The sequence below is a fragment of the Hyperoodon ampullatus genome (assembly GCF_949752795.1).
Source record: "Hyperoodon ampullatus genome assembly, chromosome: 6".
NCBI lineage: Eukaryota > Metazoa > Chordata > Mammalia > Artiodactyla > Ziphiidae > Hyperoodon > Hyperoodon ampullatus.
This window is the reverse complement of record NC_136919.1, coordinates 125,585,595-125,608,405: the sequence shown is the minus strand read 5'-3', so window position 1 is coordinate 125,608,405 and position 22,811 is coordinate 125,585,595. Positions and strand designations below refer to the sequence as shown.

The following is a 22,811-nucleotide window of genomic DNA, read 5'->3' as shown; positions in this document are numbered from 1 at the left end:
GACACCCTAACGCTGTGTCGATTGTCAGGTACAGACAGAGCCCGAGGGGCGCTGCTGCAAGGAATGAACCTAACGGAGCGAGTGGACGCTCGTGGGGTGAGGCCCGCGTGCCTGCAGCTGCTGTTCAGATGCAGCTGTGGAGGCTCCGGGGTGGGTCCTGAGTCTGCTCCCCTGTGCCCTCCCTGCTGCCCAGGAGCCCAGTGCTTACAGCTGAAGCTTTTGTCACCTCAAGTCCCAGAAACACATTCCTCGCTGCCTACGTGTTAAACGCTGAAGCAGGACTCACTCCCGGGAGGGGAGGACCGCGTGCTCGTCCACAGGTGTCAGGCGTGACATCCTATGACATCGGAGAGGACCACAGCGGCTACATCCCCTCTTCACACGTGATGAGGGCATCACCACGCAGATGATCTGACTGCACGTGGAAGAAAGAAAACCGGCCACGAGAGCTTCAGAAAAGTTTTTAGCAAATGTTTCCGTCCATTTATTTTCTGTACTCCTTAAAAACAAAACATCCCATTTCATACTGAAGCTCTGAAACACTGTACGCCCGAGAGCGGCACCTCCCACTCATGCTGCAAGCTGGTCCACGTCCTCTCTGCTTCTGTCTGCCAGGTGAGCTTCAATAATTTCTGCAAAGAGATTCCTCTTCAACAGATTATACGCAAGAGGTAAAAGCTGGCCAGCAACTTTATGAAAATACTGAAAAACAAAAGAAGATGACATTAGCCAGAGGACGCAGCAGGTAATATACTGGAAAAAGCAGTTGTTAACAAAGCCCGCTCCCCACACGCTGGGTTTCAGCCAGCGTCTGCATGACAACGGTGAGTTCTGAGACAGCGCCTGGCACCGTCCCTGGGGCATCGTGCAGCTCTTCAGGACGAAGGGCACTTCTCGAAGGAAACTCAAGAAAACCAAGTAAACACTGCAAGCGTCCTTATTCCCGCAGATACGGTTTATTCACCCCCTTTGGCCCCCAATACGCTCAAATGCCTTTTCCTTCTCGTCGGCGTGTCCCCACCACTTAAGACTTCAGTCACCATTTCCGTTAGCTGGCACCGTCAGAACACGGAGCTGAATGTGAGTTTTCACATTGCACTGAAGGCTCCCCCGTGTCTTCAGTTCCTTCTCTCCCCACATCAGCCTCCACCCCTGAAGTCGCTGTCTCCGTCTGTCAAGGGGCCCAGACGCGCTCCGAGGACAAGGGAGGGCACCGCCGTTGGCGCCTGCTGCCGGCTCCACCGTCCCTTCTCCGATGCTGCTGGATTCTCGAGACAACCGAGTTTCTGTGAAGCTGGTCAAGAGCTATTCTGATCGGTCACTGACTCTCTTGGCTGTTAACCACTCTGATTGTTTTTACTGCTAACAGACAGCCCTACACGAAAGAGTCCTCAAAACAGACTCCCCGACAGTGGCGTCAGCCTGACCCAGTAACTGTCGATCAGAAACGCAAATGCTCAGGCCCCCGCGGGAAAGGAACTCGGTGAGGCCCAGGGGGACTGGGGGGTCGGGGGCGCGCCAGCCTGTGGGGAACAAGCCTCCAGGGCACCCTGACGCTGGCGGGGCACCGCTCCAGCCCCGCAGTGTCCCCAGGTGACCCTGCACTCCACACCCTGCACAGTCAGCTTCTGGGGTAAAGGCTGATGCAGGAGCCGCCTGCCCATGTGGCCCTGAGCACCCGGGGCTCTTTCTGTGCCGCGGGTGACACGGTAGGTGAAGGGAGAATTAGGTGGTCTCCACAGCGGGCAGACGGCCTGGGAGGGCCCCAGGTGGCGCGGAGGTGCGGGGAGCATGGCCCACGCTCCCATGGCTACTCCTGGGGAGACGGGACGCAGGCCGGGGCCACCACTCCGCCCGCCTGCCCGAGCCCCCGCCAGCCGCGGCTCAGCGGCCTCCTGCAGCTGCCTCGTACGTTTCTCCTACGTGATGAGCAGGGAGTTCATGGTAAAACAGCAACTCCTCTATGTTAAAGAATTTCCAGCATATTTACAGACACCATTTACTCTTCATCCAGGAACTCGAGCACAAGAACAAACCCCCCAAGGAAAGTGAGGTGGAGCTGGGAAGGCGTGTCCACCCCCGAGTGAAGGCACAGCCGTACACGTAGCTAGTAAGGCACTTGGGAAGAACATCCGGGTCATTCACCTCGGCAGGAGTACAAGAGGAACTTCAAATAAAAAGTATGCTCACAACATCTGCTTAAAAATCATTTCAAAATGTTCATTTTGAAATTCAAGCTGATCCATACCCTGCGCGCTGGACTTGCGGACAGCAGTGAGCGGGAGTGTGTAGGTGGGGGGGGCGGGGTGTGCTCACTCACGTGGGAACCGTGGCAGAAGAGGTCCATCCCGAGCTCCAGCCCCATCCCATAATCGCACTCATCATTAGCAAACTGCACGTAAGTCATCATTTCCTGAACAGGAGCAAAAGCTTTGAGTCTCTCAGCATCACTGGGGGCCTCCACGATGGTCTTGCAGATTCTCCTGAGACTGGCTGGAAGATCAAGGACACGAGGTTACCTGTAACCACCACGCGCAGACGGTAACCTGGGTGTTTCCTCATGACTCTGTCTTAGTGCAACGGGCGCCTCCTTGGTTGGCACTGTATTTTACAACGGCCGTTTTATGGTTTTCCTACTTAAGATTCAAGCATAAAAATGGCTTACTTAACGAAGAAGACTTCTTGTATTAGCACAGTGGGACCTAGCTGCAATCAGGAATCACACCAGCTTCCAGAGGTTTTCCCTGGGCTAGTCCAGGGTCCACAGACTATGGCCAAACCTGACCCACCTGTTTTTAACTGCCCTCAAGCTAAGAGTGTTTTTCCATTTTTAAATGGTTGGAAAAAACAAAAACAATATGGAGACCAAGGGATTAAAAAAAAATCCAGACAGTAAAGTCTGCTCTTTTTGCCCCCTCCTACCTTACTTAAAACAAAAGCCAGGAAAAGACATACAAGAGACAAGAAATCATTGTAGAATTAAACCTTTACCAGTACTTTTACCAAAGTGGGGGAAAGAAGTGCAGCTACGGCCAAAGTGTAATCCGAGGTGAGAACAGAGAAAACTGCTAACATTTATCTAAATAAAAACGAGTGGTTTGGGCTTCCCTGGTGGCGCAGTGGTTGAGAGTCCGCCTGCCGATGCAGGGGACGCGGGTTCGTGCCCCGGTCCGGGAGGATCCGCGGCTGGGCCCGTGAGCCATGGCCGCTGAGCCTGCGCGTCCGGAGCCTGTGCTCCGCAACGGGGGAGGCCACAACAGTGAGAGGCCCGCGTACCGCAAAAAAAAAAAAAAAAAAAAAAAAAAAAGAGTGCTTTAACATCGCTATCTGACTTTGAACGTTTCTCCCCCTGCTTTCGGATGCCAGGGTGCGCCAGCTCCCGCGAGGCACGTGAGAAGGAAGGCACCGAACGATGCCTCGAACGATGCCTCATTAGACTTCCTTTCTGAGACTTCCTTTCTGACAACCTGGGGAAATCCAATAATGCGGACGAGCTGCCACTCACTCGGAGCAACAGACACGCTCCTGGACGCGGGGCGGCCGTGCCGGCGGGGGCGGGGGTCGGTCACGACGGGAACAGCCACGCCTGGAGCTCGCGGTGCCGCGTTTGTTGCAGGAGGGCCTGACGTTACACACTCTGCTGACACCAACCACACACCCAGGCTGACGACGCGGTGAGCGTCTGCCAGGGCCTGACCCCGGAACGCGTGCCCCGGTGCACAGCCTGCGCGTGAGCTCACGGGCTGTGCTCTGGCCCCGCCCCGCGGCAGGCAGTGCTGCGCTGGACAGACCGCAGTGACCTGTTGACTGGAGGACAGACGTGCTCTTCCACCAGCAGCTCTGCAGCGCGTCGCCTCAGAACCCAAACGCGAGACCGTGCGAGCACCTCCACGGCCACTGCGCTTCAGTGCCTCTGCTCCGCCCCCCACCGCCACCGCCCCCGGCGCACGGCCGCGGGGCCGCGGGCTGCAGCGCAGGGGAGTCAGGCCGCCGGCTCGGCGACCACGCCACACTCAGAGCCACGTCTCAGGTCCGCCCTCCCGGACGTGAGAGTAAGAGCCGCGCAGAGGCCTGGGTGAGGACTGAGTTAAGGCCGTGTACACGTCCCCGACAGCGTCAACCACCACACGATCCAGTGCTCAATAAATGGTTCCCCCGGGCCGCGTTACAGTGTTACGTGTCGAGAGCCCCGGGGGAGGCTGGGCAGGGGCACACTTCCTGGGACCCGCTGGGTGCTGTCACCGTCCACAGACCACCAGCCACTTACACCTCCTGGCCAACAAAACAGTGAGACACTAGATCCTTAACTATGTCTGCTACCACTTCTCAATCAAAAATAATCAAACCACGGAAGGATCTATTGCTAGGATGTTAGAAAAAAGTACAAGTAGCTAACAGTGACCTTGGACATAAAACCCAGAACCCCAGCCAGGGGAGGTAACGGTTTACTCCAGGGCACCGCGGTTTAACACCCACCGCGATCGCTGTAACAAATGCCCTCAGTCTCCCCAGCAGGACAGTAAAGCCGCTGCTAAAGCTCGGGGTGGACTGGCTCACAGGGAGGCGGCGAAGACCAGGGTTTGCGCCCCGCCCCCGGGACAGAGACCCTCTCCCCTCCGGCCTCGGGGGGGCGGTCCAGGAAGGCCCAGCATGTGCAGCGCGTGTGCAGCACGTGTAACCCACCTTGGCATCATACCAAAACAGAAACGTGGAAGTAATTTTAAGCTATCTAACTTACCCCAACATACCCGAAACAGTATCATTTCTACACATGGTCAATGTAGGAAAAACTTAACGCTGCTGCAGTTTTTTTTTTTTTTTTTTTTTTTTTTTTTTGTGGTATGCGGGCCTCTCACTGTTGTGGCCTCTCCCGTTGCGGAGCACAGGCTCCGGATGCGCAGGCTCAGCAGCCATGGCTCACGGGCCCAGCCGCTCCGCGGCATATGGGATCCTCCCAGACCGGGGCACGAACCCGTATCCCCTGCATCGGCAGGCGGACTCTCAACCACTGCGCCACCAGGGAGGCCCGCTGCTGCAGTTTTTACATCCAACTGAGTTAAAACCAAGCCAGACTACAAGTTCAGCCCCTCCACCGCGGGGCCCACGTGCAGTGCTTTTCCCTGGGAGTCCTCCAGGCGGAGGGCAGCCGAGGCCACAGGTCTGTTCTGAACGAGGGAGGGCCTGCATTTTACGTGCTGCGCGGGGCGCCTCTAATTCCCTCTCGCTGAGTGCGCCTCGCCCCGCTGCCCCCCAGGGAGCAGGGTGATGAGAAGGTGGTGCCCTCGGGGTGCTCAACTAAAGCGGGGCGGGCACGGGGAGCTGAGAAGCGATTTTCATCCTCTTTTTTCAACGTGGCAATAAGTAGATTTTGTGTCGTTTTTATACTTACAGATGAAGTAACAGCACTGGCTTCTAAAAGCTAAACAGACTTACATACAGATGAAAGACTGTTCACAAAGCACTATACAGACGCCTGCTGTCTCACTAATTACTATATTGTACGTTGTCGGCTACAATGTCAAAGGCTCTGAAATAGTTCAGAAAAAGTCACCTAGACCAGAGGTTCACATTCTTTAAACTTGTAAAAATACTCTGTTTTGAGCGCTATCAGGCAAGCAGTGTGCTAAGCACTTACGTGCTCGGATACACCCCAAACACCCCTACGCATGGTATTCACCATTACTACCCGCGTGGCGGGTGAAGACGACCACGGTTCCGGGTAGTTCAATAACTTGCTGAGGCTACACAGCGGCAAACCCAGCTTCAGTTTAGGCCTCACTGACCGTAGGGCCTGAGTCCTTCTTCACCAAGGGGAGGTGACTGTCCCCCACATGGCACATGTCCTCACCTACTTCTCAACCTAAGGAAACCTTTCTCCACATATGTTAACGCACATGCACATGTTCACGTGAGAAATACGTTACCATCCGTTTCAGGGAGCTCTCTGTATCCCACATCATTTTTATCTACTGGGACAACCAAGCCTGCCCCGTGAAAGGTCTTTGTCACGACCTAAATAAAAGGAAAAAACAAAACAAAAAAACAAAATTTAGTCACCATAAATAGACGAAAACAACAGGGGGAAAAAACCCCCAAAACAAAGCACACACACAGACCCTCAAGACTTCTGCCAAAACGCAACATTCAATGCCCTTTTATTTCAGTAAATTTGGACCCCAGGGCACAAGTTTAATATTATTTCTTTCCTTTAAAATTAGCTAGAAGTCAAGCACTTTAAGTAAGTACGACAGTGAAAGAGCCGGCTTTTATTAGCTGTGTCAGCTGTCTGAGTCTGCGCCGTGCGTCCCACTACAGGAAGCAGGGCGTGGTGTCAGTTCCATCCACGGCCATGGGATCTTCTAGGCAGAGAGCCTGCGGGACTGGGCCCTGAAGGAGAAGGGATGGCTTTTGTCAGCAGGAAGACGTGGAAGGCAGAACTCCTTGCCATCTTGTGAAATTCAAGTCCCCCATTTCTACCTGGAAAATTCAGGCTCGTCAGCAAACTTCCCCAAAGTAGGGCAGTTTCTAGTGTTGTGGTGCCCCTCGTGGAGGCAAATAACATAAACCGGTGAGCTTCTCTTAAGTGTTAATTTTCAAAGACAAACAGAGGTCCAAACACAACCCCCATCATAACCCTTCCAGTCTGCGTTTTTCTCTTACACTAGTGGCATTCTTCTTAGGTCTTTCCTGAACAAAACATCTGCTTCCAGTATCTCTCTGTGCAGTCCAGTGACATTCCTGAGGGAAGGACGCTCTCAGTTTTAAGGTCCTCACCCCCAAGTCTCTGTACCAGCTCTCCACCCTCTCGCTGCTTTCACTGTCTTTCATTAAGCAACACACGGGACAGGTTATTCCAAACAAGTCCCAAGACAACTGCTCACCCCTTGGGAAAAAACAAATGAAGTCACAGTTACGTTGTATCTTACTCCTGATACCAAAATAACTTGCAGTTGGACTTTAGGATTAAACGTAAAAATAAAACCATAAAACTACTAGAAGAAAAGGCAAATATTTTATATGATTTGGGGTTGGAGAAGGAAAAGACTTATAGACTTGACTACATAAAAAAAAAAATCAGACTTCCCTGGTGGTGCAGTGGTTAAGAATCCGCCTCCCAATGCAGGGGACACGGGTTTGAGCCCCGATCTGGGAAGATCCCACATGCCGCAGAGCAACTAAGCCTGTGTGCCACAACTACTGAGCCTATGCTCTAGAGCCCATGAGCCACAACCCGAGCTCACATGCTGCAACTACTGAAGCCTGCGTGCCTAGAGCCTGTGCTCCGCAACAAGAGAAGCCACCACAATGAGAAGCCCGCGCACCATAACGAAGAGTAGCCCCCGTTCACCGCAACTAGAGAAAGCCCACACGCCGCAACAAAGACCCAATGCAGCCAAAGATTAAAAAAATTAACAAAAAAATCAAGTAAAAACCAAGAACAAAATTAACACAAATTAAATGATGAAAAATATCTGCAATATATACATATAACAATAAAGTTAATAAAGATGAATGTCTTTAAACTATAAAGCAAGTCTTACAAATAATGGAAAAGACTTAACACCCTAGTGAAAACACAAGTAATTCTAACCTGATGGAAAAACGGGCAAAGTTCAAGCAGTTCACAGAAGAAATATAAATGGCCAGTGGAGAAATGAAAACGACTTAATGTCCTTTACAATCAAAGAAATGCTGACGTAAACAATGGTAGATCATTTTATACATTTCAGGATGGAAAGACCAAAGGGATTAGTAAGACCAGCACCGGCGAGGACCCAGGGAAAGGGGCGCACAGCCCCTGCAGGTGGGGTGCAAAGGAGTCCAACTCCTAGGGGGGAGTTCTGCAAACAAACACACACACACAATTTTTTTTATACCTGTATAAATTTTTTTAAAAAACCACTTTGGACCTGGCAATACTACATCTAGGAATTTCTTCTAAGGAAATAATCAGGTAAGTGTGCAAGTAAAGGTGTGAACCATTATTTATGGCAGGCTGTCTGCACGTGTGGAGTTTTCATCACCCTAAACTCTGAACATAAACGCAGCGCCCTTACGAGGCAGACCTGCCATGCAGCACATGGTGTGATGACCACAGCGCGTTCACAAAGCAGTGCTGACGATGAACGCAAAAGGGAACAGTGATGGCACGGCTGTGACACCCAACAAAATCCATGCCATGTATGTATTTTCACTGATGAGAAATTGTACTAATTGTCCATAAAGAGGTATCAGTTGTTAGTAGAGCATCAGAATCCTAATTGTATTATGAAGAATCAGATTACCAGTTTAGGAAAACCCTGCCCAAGGGTGGGTGATGTCGTGAGGCATCAGAACCAGAGGTGGATAGAATGATGGACCCTCATTTTACAGCGACATTAACTCCATGTCGATTTTAAAAGTGACATCTGGGTACTGGAAGAGGTGAAGTGGCACACAGCCAGCTAGTCAGACAGGGTGAACGGAATGCCAGCTATGAAAGGTGTGAGTTTGGGTCTCAGGCCTGTCATGTAAAATTCTGCACAAGCAGCAAAGCCTCTGCAGACCCACTGCGCTTGCCTGTCAGTCGCAGGGTGGAGTGAGCAGCTCACAAGGACTTCCGGCCAAAGCACTGTAAGGCACGGCTGGTATAAACACAGATTGTTAGTGTGCCGTGCAGGGCTCCATTATCCTAGAATGCACGTGCTACTTTCACACATAAGGACCAAGTCACTAACTCACATATACTAGTGGAGCTGAGTTGAAAAAATCAGGACTAAAAAAATATTTATTCCCTGAAGATCTCACAATAACAATAAAAGAATAAGCTTAGAAAAGGATCTGGAAGCATTATTACCACATGTTGTCTTTGGGAAGATAAAATCATGGTTGTATTAGAAGTTCTTTTTTTCTCTGAATTTGTGTTTACCAGCGATTTTTGTAAGAAAAACAAATACTAAAAAGAAACCTTATGGGGGGAGGCGGCCAGGACAAACATTCCTATGAAACTTAATCTAATAAGTTTAGATTAAGACTCAGATTACATTAGACTCCTATCTAATTTACAGTTATGGGGAAGAATTAATGAAGTCTCATCTGAAATTACTGTTGATGACAGAATGTGCTGCTGGCAGCTGTTCTGCTCAGAGCAGCTTAGTCTTTAGTCAAGACAAATTAGGATACGTCACAACGGGGTGACAAATGCTCACCTTCCTACCCTATAAGGTGGGAGAGGCTCCCTGTGAAAACTAGAAAGGTGAAATGGCAATATGAAATCTTACAGCAACTGAAAAATGCCCCAGTGCAAGGAGTTTCATTCAAATGAACATTTTTAGAAACTGCTTCTGATCTCAAGGACTAAAGAAAGAGTTGATAAGACTGCGATTCAGGGACTGTAACTTATCAGAACATCACCCCTGCAGCCGAGTCAAGATCAGAAAAAGCACTGAAGTAGGATTTTCAATAACTAAGTAAGCTGACGTACTTGGCTGCCAGCACTAGTTGATTCCGGGTTATTTGGCCTAGGACGCTCAGATGAAGCAGCACACGCAGGAGACGCTGCTGAGAGGCTGGCGGCCCCGACCCCGGTGACGAACGCCCTCCTTCCCCAGGGTTATTAGGACAGACTCCTACACGATTCCCATTTACCCCAGGGCAGAATTCTTCTAGCTTCTCTATTAACTTACTCTGACAATTATAAGTGAAAAACCCAAAGGATCCAAAACCCAGCAGTATTTGCTGTTTACAAGACCACTCACACTGCAGGCGCCAAGGGAAGCGCTGGTTGGTGGGCTCCATAAGGCAAAGGAGAGGGGCCTCCTCATGCACCATTTCCTGGAGAAGTTTACACACCTCAGTACACACAGCTCCCAAACGCCAACTGCCTGAGGGGCTATAACTATAAGGCACTGTAAGGCAGACCTTTACACATCTACCCCCAAAACACTTGGCACAAAATCAACAGACCTCAGCCATTGAAAAAAGAAATTCAAGCAAATATTATGCACAAAGCCGCTTTCACTCTTCTACAGGAGAAACTGGTAAATCAAGATCCACGAGTGAGAAGGCCTGGCTGAGCTGTGCACCCGCGGCAAGGGCACTGCGTCACGTGACCCAGCCTGGCCGCCCACCTGCAGGACCTCCCGGGCCAGATCCTGGACAGCCTCCGCGGGAGCCCCGCGAGGGCAGCGTCCAGCTCTCCCCAGGACAGGGCAGCGAGAGATGGGGAGAAGGTGCAGGTGGGAAGCAGTCGAGAGAGGAAAACCCCCCATTAAAGCAGCAAAAGCGTCCGAGACGAACAGACGTAATCATACTTCCTTATCTCTCTGTTTCATCTTCACGGTTCTCTGTTCCAGTGAGAACCCCAGTTCTCTGGCTGCTTCTGTGAGTTTCTCATCTATGGTTTTCAAGAGACCAGTTTTCTTTTTATCTGTTACTTCTTTAAGTTTTTTCATCAAAAATAATCTGAAAAAGAAGTAAAAGCCCTCATTAATACGCAGGCCACTGTGCTAAGCACACAGACCTTGGGAAGTTACGGGGAGCCGAGTTACAGACATCAAACTCCATGCGAGGGAAAGACAGCAGAACCACCACCAGAGCCCCCAGAATCCCGAGCAGGTTCTTCAAGCAAGAGAAAAGCACTATTAATAAACAGCTGCCAGTCACAGAAACAGCAAACAAGATTTGTCTGTATTATCTCTGTAATGTCTACAACAAAGACATAGGGTATTAACAAAATGAGGTTAAGCCAAGTTCCTGTCGCATCGCTTGATGCTAAGATCGGCGTACTGCCTTGGAGAAGTCTGACGTAACAGAAGAAAAGAGTGTGGAGACGCCAAAAAGGATTTTCTACTTTTAAAGAGCCAGAGGACGTTTAGAATACTTAAGCATCAGCAGATTCTTTTCAATGTTACTTTCAAATCTGCATTAAGATAAATTTTAAAAATATAAAAGGAAAGCAAAACTATTCTATAAGCTGATACGAAAGCACAACCTAAAAGTCCATTGTGCTTTCGTATCAGCTTATTGTGCTTTCGTACAATGTGTTGATGACACATTCTGTCATCAACAGTAATTTCTAAAAAAAAAAGCAGTTTCTAAAAAAAAAAAAATATTTTTATTTAATAAAAATGTTTAAAAAATATTTTTAAAGGTATGTGAATAGTACAATATATTATTGCCAGTTACGGAAATAATTTTTTGTTAAGAATGCTGCAGAGGGTGTGGAGAAAAGGGAACCCTCTTACACTGCTGGTGGGAATGCAAACTGGTACAGCCACTATGTTAAACAGCATGGAGGTTCCTTTAAAAACTAAAATTAGGGTTACCAGATGATCTGGCAATCCCACTCCTGGGCATATGCCTGGAGAAAACCCTTTTTCGAAAAGATACATGCACCCTTATGTTCACTGCAGCACTATTTACAATATCCAGGACGTGGAAGCAACCTAAAAGTTCATTGACACAGGAATGGATAAAGAATATTACTCAGCTATAAAAGAACGAAATAATGCCATTTGCAGCACATGGATGGACCTAGAGATTGTCATACTGAGTGAACTAAGTCAGATACAGAAAGACAAATATCATATATCACTTATATGTGGAATCTAAAAAAAAGGGTACAAATGAACCTATCTACAAAACAGAAATAGTTACAGATGTAGAAAACAAACTTATGGTTACCAGGGGGTATGGGGGAGGGATAAATTGGGAGATTGGGATTAACATACACACACGACTGTATACAAAATAGATGACTAATAAGGCCCTACTGTACAGCACAGGGAACTCTACTCAGTACTCTGTAATGGCCTGTATGGGAAAAGAATCTAAAAAGGAGCAGATGTATGTATATGTATAACTGATTCACTTTGCTGTACACCTGAAACTAACACAACATTGTAAATCAACTACACTCCAATAAAAATTTTTAAAAAAAGGGGGGGCTTCCCTGGTGGCGCAGTAGTTGAGAGTCCACCTGATGATGCAGGGGACACGGGTTCGTGCCCCGGTCCGGGAGGATCCCACATGCTGCGGAGCAGCTGGGCCTGTGAGCCACGGCCACTGAGCCCGCGCGTCCGGAGCCTGTGCTCTGCAACGGGAGAGGCCACAACAGTGAGAGGCCCGCGTACCACACACACAAAAAAAAGACTTTTGCCATCAGAGCAAGAGTGAAAGGAAGAGCTGGACACAGTGCCCAGCCGGACACAGTTGGTCCCCTTCCTGCAGCCACTACCAGGCTGCCAGGAGGAAACCCGCTCCTGCCCACCACTAACATTCAGCAGTTGCTATGGGCTGGGCGCTGTGGGTGCTATTCTGATCCCCATTTTATAGATCAGGAAACTGAGGCACAGAGGATAATCAACTTACCCAAGCTGACAGAATCAGTGTGCGTGGATTAAAGTGCCACAGAAGCCGAGACCACCAAAATCACGGTCTCTTGATTACAGCACAGCATCACAGTAAACCTCACCTTCGACCTCACCAGCCGTGCATCAAGAGGCTCTATCTACAACAACCATACAAAGCACACCGGCGACGCCAGGGCCCCGGGGCTGCTGTCCTCACTGTGCTGTTCTCTGTCCACAGCACCCTCCCTCCCGGGAGGCTCTCGCCCTCATCAGGCCCACGGGAAACACCCTCTCAGAAGACGTCCACGTCTCCTGACGGCCCTCGGTACTGGTCTTCTCACCCTTACCACATTATAGGACCACTTCCGTTCCAGTTTATTAAGCTTTTGTCTCTCAGCTTCAAACCTACAATCCAATACTCTGCTGCAATGTGCACACGGAAACAGCCAGAACGTCCTGTGCTGTCCCATTAAACCTAGTGGGAGACTGTGAACCTTGAGTGAGTCCTGCAGTGGTCATGCAGAAAACACTGGTTCACTAAGTTATGCAGATGTCCCAAAGAGTGGCGCTTTTCACTATATCTGATTTACTCCATTCTATCACAATATGAAAAAACCACATTCATTAATAGTACCACCAACCTCGTTAGCGAAGTCTTCAGGAAGTGAGAAGCTGTCAAGCTCACAAGGGTGGTTACAACTCTCCCCAATTCTAATGTTTGCTTTTGAAATCTTAAATGTTAACACTGGCAACACACACAGTCAGTTGTTTCCATCGGTTCGTTTGAGACAACGCCGGCCAAACGCTCATGTCAGAGTAACCAGTGTCTGGCAGTTCCTCTCTTCAGCAAAGTGGAAAAAAGCTGAGCTCACAACTCGGCCTCACAAGACCTTTTTCCTCGAGACAAACCCTAAGTGTGCAGAAGTGCCTTTTCCGTACCTCCCCTCCCGTCACACAGGACGTTAAGAAGACACGTGCCCAGCGGCAGGGATCTGATCCGCCTTTACTGTGTCATCACGGACCTCCGTAGTGACACCCGCGTCACGTCCCAGCTGTGATAACCCACGGTCCACTGCCCACCAGGTCCACTGCCCCGACCCCGTCAAGGCTCCAGCAGGGCTTACCCGCCTCCACCTTTGTGCTGTTGGTGTGAGAACGACACCCTGTCATCACCCAGAGTTTGCAGCTCACAGGCCTCCTGGGAAGTGGGCAGACACCCCTGGGGGCCACACCCCACTGTTTGATAGCTGCTGTTTAGTTAATGGTTTTAAACGTGACTACATGTCAGAACCTCCTGGGTTCCTGGTTGAAAGTACCCAGTACAGCAACGTAGGGTGGCAGAGAATGCTGGGGGGTGCAGACAAGAGGAAAAGAGACTATTTAGCAGCGCATCTTAACTCAAGAGCCAATACCCTGCCTGCACGTACCCTTATACCATGCACCAAGTGTTTTAAATGGTCTTTGGGCCCGTACAAAGGAAGCGTTCATTAAATGTTCGTTAAAATGAATGTTCATTCACTTGAAATGAATTTTTTAAACTTAAGAATTAAAATTATAGACATACAGGTTTGAGATCTCTAAGTATATCTACACTTAGATACACCTGGAACATGTATTTTTAAAGAAGGTTCCCGAGTCCTGCTCTAGACATGCTGAAGTGAATGAAGCTGACGTGAAGCTCTTAACCACGAGCCCGGGAGGCTTCCGTGTGCAGTCAGGTTTGAAACCATTAACTAAACAGCAGTGGTCAAATAGTGGTCTGTGGACCCCAAGGACCCCTGAGACCTAATTTTAGGAGGTTTGTGAGGTCCAAACTATTGCTACAATTATTTTAGGGAAAAGAACAGAATAAAAAGAAAATCATTCCTAATTTTGTTGTCCAAAGATAATAAGTATTTTAAAACTTTCAACCTATCTAGATTTCTCTCCATGTGCATTAGAGGATGTGAAAAGGGAACCGTTCCACACGGCTCTGTTATTTGACCTCTTCACATAATGTATCAACTCCTTCCCAAAACAACAGATCAATATCCTGGTGTTACACTTTATGGACATTTTCTCTTTAGTTACCTAATTTTCTCTAACTGCTGGATATGTATGTTTTTTCTAATTTTTCCTTTTTATAAATAGTCTGAAATATACACAGATATTTATGTGTACCCATCCAAAATTTCTTTAGATAAATAGCTAGAAATGGAATCGCTGATTCAAGGTATAGCATATTAGCTGGCAATGTTCATTATCTGTTAAGAAATCTTTGAAAAAATATTTAAACAACCTTATTCCACTGCTTTCCACAAACGTCTTACCAATTAACACATGTCAGAAAGGTTTCTTATACCCTAACCATCCTTGGGTATTACCATTCTTTAATCTTTACTCATCTTTGCTAGCTGAATTTGCATTTCTTTGACTACTATTAAATCTTACACAAAGAGAACTAGTTTCCCTGGGCATAAAAATAATTTGTGTATAACAAACGGTCTGCCTTAAAAGACATTACTGAGGCTGATATAGAAATTGTTTTGATTAGCTGATTTAAGTAAAGTCTCAAAAAAAGAATACTATATATACTGTAACACTCGAAAAGTATAATAACCTTTTTACCTTTATGTTTGAGGTAAATTATTGGAGGTGCAAAACATTTTTTGTGTGAAATAGCATTAGGTACTCAAATATACTCACTTGTTGGTCTTCACCTAAGTTATAAATCTATCACCAAGTTGTTTTTGCTGTCAGAGTTCGTGGAATGATTCACCGAGCATCTACAAGGCAGGTGCTGTGCACAAGAAAAAGCCTCTGCCCTCATGAACTTACACGTTAGTGAAAGAGACAGACAATAAGGAAATAACTATAGTTGTTTCCAATAAAGACAGCACCAATTTAAATTCAACAATAAATCTGAAGGGTGTAAAGAACTATAAATTATAAACAGCAAGCAACGTTTTCTATAAATTTCAGAGTTATCAGAAGAGAAAAAAGAGCCTTTCTAGGATATCTCCCATGCCCTTTAGATACACCGGTATGCACACAGCAGCCCAGCAGGTGCACTGATCGACTTAGTTTTCTGTTTACTGCAAATCTGTGCTATTAAATCACAGGGAATAAAAGTCTTTTAAAAAGTAGGGTAGAGACTTCCCTGGTGGCACAGTGGTTAAGAATCTGCCTGCCAGTGCAGGGTACATGGGTTCGAGCCCTGGTCCGGGAAGATCTCACAAGCCGCGGAGCAACTAAGCCCATGTGCCACAACTACTGAGCCTCCACTGTAGAGCCTGAGAGCCACAACTACTGAAGCCCATGTGCCGCAACTACTGAAGCCCACATGCCACAACTACTGAGCCTGCACACCACAACTACTGAGCCTGTGCTCTAGAGCCTGCAAGCCACAAATACTGAAGCCCGCATGCCACAACTACTGAAGCCCACGTGCCACAACTACTGAAGCCCACATGCCACAACTAATGAGCCTGAGCTCTAGAGCCCATGCACCACAATTACTGAGCCTGGGAGCCACAACTACTGAAGCCCGTATGCCACAACTACTGAAGCCCACATGCCACAACTAATGAGCCTGAGCTCTAGAGCCCATGCGCCACAACTACTGAGCCTGGAAGCCACAACTACTGAGCCTGCGTGCCACAACTACTAAAGTCCACATGCCACAACTACTGAGCCGGCGCTCTAGAGCCCACGAGCCACAACTACTGAAGCTTCCACACCACAACTACTGAGCCTGTGCTCTAGAGCCCACGAGCCACAACTACTGAAGCCTGCACGCCACTACTGAGCCTGTACTCTAGAGCCCACAAGGTACAACTACTTAAGACTGTGTGCCACAACTACTGAAGCCCGTGTGCCACAACTACTGAAGCCTGCGTGCCACAACTACTGAAGCCCACATGCCACAACTAATGACCCTGCGCTCTAGAGCCCATGCACAACTACTGAGCCTGTGCTCTAGAGCCCACAAGCCACAACTACTGAAGCCCACATGCCACAACAACTGAGCCTGCGCTCTAGAGCCCGTGAGCCACAACTACTGAGCCCACGTGCCACAACTACTGAGCCTGTGCTCTAGAGCCTGCGAGCCACAACTACTGAAGCCCGCACGCCACAACTGAGCCTGCGCTCTAGAGCCCGCGAGCCACAACTACTGAAGCCCGCATGCCACAACTACTGAGCCTGCACACCTAGAGCCCATGCTCCGCAACAAGAGAAGCCACTGCAGTGAAGAGTAGCCCCCGCTTGACACAACTAGAGAAAGCCTATGTGCAGCAATAAGACCCAACGCAGCCAAAAACAAATAAATAAATAATTTTTAAAAAGTAGGGTAAAAAGGTCACACAAAACATGGTCTACTTATTTTGCTCAAGGTGATGAAGGTGCTTTCTTCATTTTATTAGAGTGTCCACGGCCCACCTGCCGTGGCAGCTCTGGATGGTGTCACCGCGGGCGGCTCCCTGGCTGGGCTCTGAGCTGCCCCGGGGCTGCCGCACCACCCGCCCTGCACTTCAGCTCTCGTTCCGGGCGGGGCCAATGCCCCACCCGGCTGCAGACTTGGGGCCCTGACCTCGCGGGGTGGAGGTCCAGCTCCAGCCCCACCCACACGCAGAGGTCTCAGCCTCCCGGGTGGAGGGGCGGCGGGCAGGGGCCCCCTCTCACCGGCGCAGGTCCTGCCAGACCACGCGGTCCCACAGCACTCGTGTGGCCGCAGCTGGCACTCCGGCTCCCCGGCGGGCCGGCCCCCTGCGATGTGCTGACTGTGGCTTCACCGCACTCCACCTTCCGTCTCAACCACATACCACAGGTTCTCGGAATGAACTCTTCAAGACTGTTTGACCTAAGATGCCTAAAAAATCTTTTGAGTTTGCCATGGGACAAACAAGGTCAAGATTAAGTAATATTTTCATTAAATAATTAGTTATAAAAGAGGTCTGTTGTTTGGCGAAAAGTTGAAGTGTGGATAAGATGCCTGCAAAAGTCACGTAAATGATCTCCAGGTATCTAATAATTTTTGGTTACCTCATTTCCCCTCAGAGACGGGCTGATACAGTACAAAAATTGTAAACCAATATAAATAGGAGACATACTGAAATAAAACATTTTCTTACTTGACTGCAGCAAACACATTATCTCCATTTTGAACAATTATACAATTTTTCTTTGCTTCATTTGTACCGACAAATACAGGAAGTTCGTCAGGAGAATCCCTGTTTAAGCAAAAGATATTAAAAATTTAGCTGCCCATAATTTGTATTATCAGCAAAGCAGAATTTTAGGTCTATAAACAACAAATTATATCTGCATGTTTCAAAAAATTGCCAATGAATTTGCCAGGTTTAAGCTCTAGTTTTCTTATGAATAACTATGACAAATCTTATTTATATAACAAATCTAAAATTAAGATTCTTAGGACCTAGTTACTTTTATACCTGAATGCAAAGAAAGAGGGAATAAAGCTTGTCAAAAGGAGGTGAGATTATACACAATCATCTCTACCCCAGTTTAACAGTCCGTGAAAAAAAGAAAGGTGGAAAAACCAAAAGAAACAGGCCAGAAAGGATCATAAAACATTGGCAGCGGAAGGAGCCGGTTCACATCTATAACAAATCCCTTTACTCTACGACTGAGGGAACCGACAGAGACGAAGCGACTGGGCCGAGGTCCTGGTGAGGCGGCAGGAAGCCAGCAGACCCAGGTGCCCAGCTCCGAGCCCCGTGCGTCCACGGCTCCCTGGGTCCCCTGCACCCCTCCTCCACGTCCTCTTCTCCTGGCCTCGCTGTCAGCGCCAGCGCTGCTCCAAGCGGAGGAGCCACCCCCCACCCCCACTTCTAACAGTCTAAGCTTCCTGCATGTATCATTTAACCCTCCGAACATTCCTGTTAGGCGTGTCTGATGATCACAGGACAGGAAACTGAGTCACAGAAAGTCACTGGCACAGGGTCAGCCAGGTAGTAAGTAGGAGGACCAGCCTGCCTCCAAAGCGCGTTCTTAATTCTATGGCCCCTGGAAGCACAAGGCCGACTTAAGTCACAGCAGCTGCTCTAAATTGCCTTTCCTAGGCTAAAAGAGCTTTTCTGAACTCAAAAGGAAAAAAACAGCTTGTAACTACAGAGGAAAAGCTGGAGAGGTTTAGCCTAACGAGCTCACCCCTCCCAGGGGAGGTTAGCAGGTTAAAAGGGCAGACAGCCTGCGTACCCACCAGGAGAGGGTACATATCTCACGTGGGGTGAGGCCAGTGAACATCTGCTTACACTCATTACAGGGACGGTAGCTGTATTTTAGGAGAAGAAAAGACCCTTTACCTGAAATACCCCATGTGGAACTCAGTTTTACAATCTCCAATAATAATGGTCTGGAACTCAGGAGGATCATAGTAAAATCTCCAGTGAAGGTTAAAATTCAGGCTTGCTGACTTTTTCTTCATTTTATGTTTTCCGGCAAGGATATCATAAGGACCCACTAATCGAAGTCCGAGGCTTGCAGAAAGTGAATCTATAAATTAAGTATGTTTATTTAGACAGTGCCTTTCTGGAGGCAGATAGAAAATACTGCATTTCATTCAGAAAATATTTCTAAGCAGTTGTCTTAAAAAAGAGCTTCTAAGGGAAAAGAAAGAAGCCTTTAGTTACATGTGAAGATGTTAGTTGTAAATACTCAGTGGAAAAGAAATCAGAGCAATGAAGATGTGGCACTTACATTTAGGATTTCCACTTAACTTTACCACTGATGACATTTCAAACATTCCCGCTGTTTCTTATTTTGGCCAAAACAAGACTGCTTTGTGTTCCTATGCACTGCAAACCTTTACCTTGTCTCATTACTATGTTGCTGTCGGCCTCAAATATTTGTAGCACCTCCAGACCAAGGGAGAGGCGACAGACAGCACATGAGGACGAACAATTTAACCAAAAATGTGTTTAATGTAAGTATTTCCTTCCCCTTCCCTCCACCTCAGCTAATTATCACTCTCGACTCGTTGCCTCCTTGACCATCCATCTGGCTCACCCTAATCCTGGATGAGCCCACCTTCTTTCTCCATCCACAGATCAGTCATCAAGTCTGTTCAAATGTACACGTTTACAGCATCAGATGGGCCTTCGTGCTTCTCTAAGAGGGAGGCAAGCACTTCAGGCAGGACCTGGATATGCAAGGAGGTGAGGATGGAGAAAGGAAGAAAATTCTTGGAGGAGGAAACAATGTGGAAAACAAGCATGGGGGCAGTTTAATTTCCCCCCTATACAGACAGATATAAATATATAGATAAAGGAAGATCGTGCTGCTTTGTAGTGTTTTTTTTATTTTTATTTTTATTTTTTTTTTTGTAGTGTTTTTTTATTCTTCATCCTGTCCTCATTTAAATCTTCTGAATAGTTTCTCAGGCTATTAAATGTTTCTTTAATATGTCTACCATTGCTAGGCATTTACTGTTTCTTTTTTATTCTAAACGATGCTTCAGTGAATATCTCTGCTAACACATGTTTGTACACATCCATGAGTACTTTCAGAGAAGGTGCTGCACGGTTGCAGTGTTTTGATATACTGCCAAAATTCAGTTAGCTCCCAGTATACATTTTCGTCAGCAGTCTCTGGGACTGCTTCCCCCCACCTCATGTGAAGACATTTAAACAGTACAAAAGGGTAACAATGAAAAGTAACTGTTACCACATTATCAGTTTTTAGTGTTACCTTTTCAGAGAGAGTATATGCACATGGGAGGTATGTAGGGATGTGTGTGTGTGTGTGTGTGTGTGTATTCTTGACCTAAAAATACTAACGGTAGCATATGCTACACACTCTCCTTTTTTCTTTTGAAATATTCCAGGCATGATACTTTGTCATAGCTTAAAAATCTGCCTGATTCTTCTAAAACTATATAAGTCCACTGAAAGATGGGTAACTGATGAGCATTTAAGCCATTTTCTGCTTTTTGTTTCAGTATCATTTAACACAGTTTGGGTTCACCTAACCCTTAAGACAAGTTCCTAGGAGCAGCACTGCTAAGTCACACTAAATGTCCTGGAACACATAGAAGTATGTGCTTGTTTTCTTTCAAACTCTCATCAAAGCATGCTGTGGAATGATGTACCTTTGCTAGTATAACATTTTATTTCTCTCATTTGAAACATCTTTGGAAAAGTTCCTTTTCCATGAACTGTTTAGATCCTGGGTCCAGTTTCCTACTGTCTTTTCCACTGGCAGAAGCCAGAGAAAGATTCTGGAGCAACTCACCAGCTGGCTGTTCAGGATCAAGTCCTTCACAGAACCTCCAGAAGTGATAGAAGTCTTCCGGCAGAGAAAGCCTGTAATGACTTTCTGCCTCTTTTCGAAGGTCGCTGGGCACGTCGGCTTCACCGCATTTACCCTTCTTCTCGGCGACTGCTGCTTCACCCTGAAAATCCACACACAAAACTGTGTTTATCCCAAAGTAATGTCAGCAACTTGGACTGCTTAATAATACTGCTCATTTTTGTTCACCCCGACTCTATGAGTTTCCTTTAAAACTCTATAAATGGTATTTGAGTAAAATCTGGGGATTCTTTTGGGTGAGGAAAAAAAGAACAGTTTAAAATATATAGGTGTCAAGAGGGACACACACAGCAACTCTTTAAACATATTCCCTAAGATAATGGAAACGCAGAAAATAAAAAACCAAAAAGTATACAAGAAAAGGTAAACAGCAGGAAAAGAGGAATAAGAAAACGGCAGGTTTTGCCCTGTTTTGGTAAACAGGTGTCATCGTGCCTTTCGTTTAAACAGACTCAGTGCCCACACCAGAAGCAAATTGCCAGAAATAAGTGGATGCAAGGGGATTTACCAGTTAAAACAATGATTTCAGAAAAGGTCGTTTAAGGCCAGACTAGGTTATAAAACTCAGCTCCAGCGGCTCTGCAGTATAGGTTCACCCTGTAAGTATGCTAGGCTTCAGAATGCTTATTACATCTGAGACCTATTCCCACTAGAATAAAACGCGTGGTGGGAGGGGACGCATCTTCAGTCTCGGGAGCGGCCGTGCGTGTTGTTCTTTCCGGGCACCTGGATCCTTTCCTTCCTGTCCTTCCTGTCCAGCTATCAGGACATCAGTGCTGCCCAACCCGGAGGTATTCTGCCCCCAAGGGGACACGGTTAGCAGTTTCTGGAGACCTTTTCGGTTGTACAAACTTGGGGGGGGGTGCTGCTGGCGTTCAGTGGGGAGAGGCCAGGGATGCTGCTAAACAGCCTACAGCGCACAGGAGAGGCCCCTTAACAAACACCTATCTGGCCCAGATGTCCACAGGGGTCACGACTGAGAAATTCTAACCTGATGTTTCTCATATTCACATTCTCCAGCAGGCTCAAGTTTATTGATGTTATTTTGGGTATCGTTCAAAGTCTGCAAAGTGTATTTATGAACCAGATGACATATACAAGAATGTTCTTGATGGCATTGTTTTACGAGTGGAAAACAGGACAAATGAAAATGCCTGTTGACAGAATGGTTACAGGACTTTCAAACGATGGAATATTACGCTTAGTGCAAAGGAAACAGAGCCACACACAGTATGGATCAATCTTAATAATATAATGCTGACTGAAGAAAAACGTCCCAGAAGATTATATGCAGCATGATAGCCTTTTTATGAAGTTCAAAAAATACTGTTCAGGCATCAACTCATGGGTGATAAAGCCATAAAAAGAAGACAGAGGAAAACAAACAGTTCAGGATCGTAGCTACACCGAATGGGGTCGACAGGAAGGAGTTATGCAGACAGGACAGGTGAACAACATGAAGATGGAGCGCCAACGGTCAGCCTTTCAGCGCTTGGCCTGGGCAACAGCCTCACAGGTGTCTGTCGTATTATTAAACAAATCAGGTAAAACAGGACCATGACCAAGAATAACAGTGTATCACGCCAAGGATTATAACATGTCTATATGAGGTCATAAAAAATTAAATTGAACAAGAAGGCTGTTCAAATATGGATCCAAAAACCGATGGTGATAATAGCAAACAGTAATAAATATAACAGTAAAAACAGTAAGTAACAGCTACTTGTTATGCACTTACTATGGTGCCAAGCCACTGTGCTAAACTCCTTCTATGGATTAACTCCTTTAGTCCTCAGAAATTCCTTATGAGCTAGATTCTGTTATCCACATTCTACAGACAAGGAAACTGAGGTTAGCTGACTTCCCCTGGGTCCCTAACTAGAAAGTGGGAGAACAGGCATTTAACCCCAGGTGGGCTGGCCCCCCAGCAGATCCAACCACTTCATGCTGTCTCTTCAACTGCAAACACACAACAGCAGGAGCATGTCAAGTCCTGACCCAGCCTCCCCTCTGTGTGTATGCCCGCCTTTGGTGAGACTTCCAAAGACTGACTCAAACTTAAGATGTTAGAAAGAAGAGCCTTAAATCTACCTTGCCGAAAGGCAGTGTTGCATAATGGTTAAGCTGCCCTTGTTGATTCTTGACTTTTCCCATTTCCAGCTCTGTCAC

At 47.4% G+C, this 22,811-nt stretch overlaps 1 protein-coding gene across 2 annotated transcripts; it reads right to left on the bottom strand.

Annotated features, from left to right (window-relative positions):
• Positions 1-450: 450 nt before the first annotated feature.
• Positions 451-22,811, bottom strand: HPF1 (histone PARylation factor 1). 2 transcript variants are annotated; one of them, XM_079707073.1, is made up of 8 exons: positions 22,734-22,811; positions 20,565-20,724; positions 18,638-18,827; positions 17,444-17,542; positions 10,293-10,443; positions 5,925-6,012; positions 2,321-2,493; positions 451-702 (listed from the first exon to the last, which is right to left on the bottom strand). In XM_079707073.1, exons 1-8 carry the CDS (start codon positions 22,794-22,796, stop codon positions 571-573), a joined length of 1,056 nt encoding a protein of 351 aa, XP_079563199.1. In that variant the 5' UTR covers positions 22,797-22,811; the 3' UTR covers positions 451-570. The 2 variants fall into 2 exon arrangements, with proteins under 2 accessions (XP_079563199.1, XP_079563198.1); XM_079707072.1 differs by lacking the exons at positions 20,565-20,724; positions 22,734-22,811 and adding an exon at positions 19,362-19,969.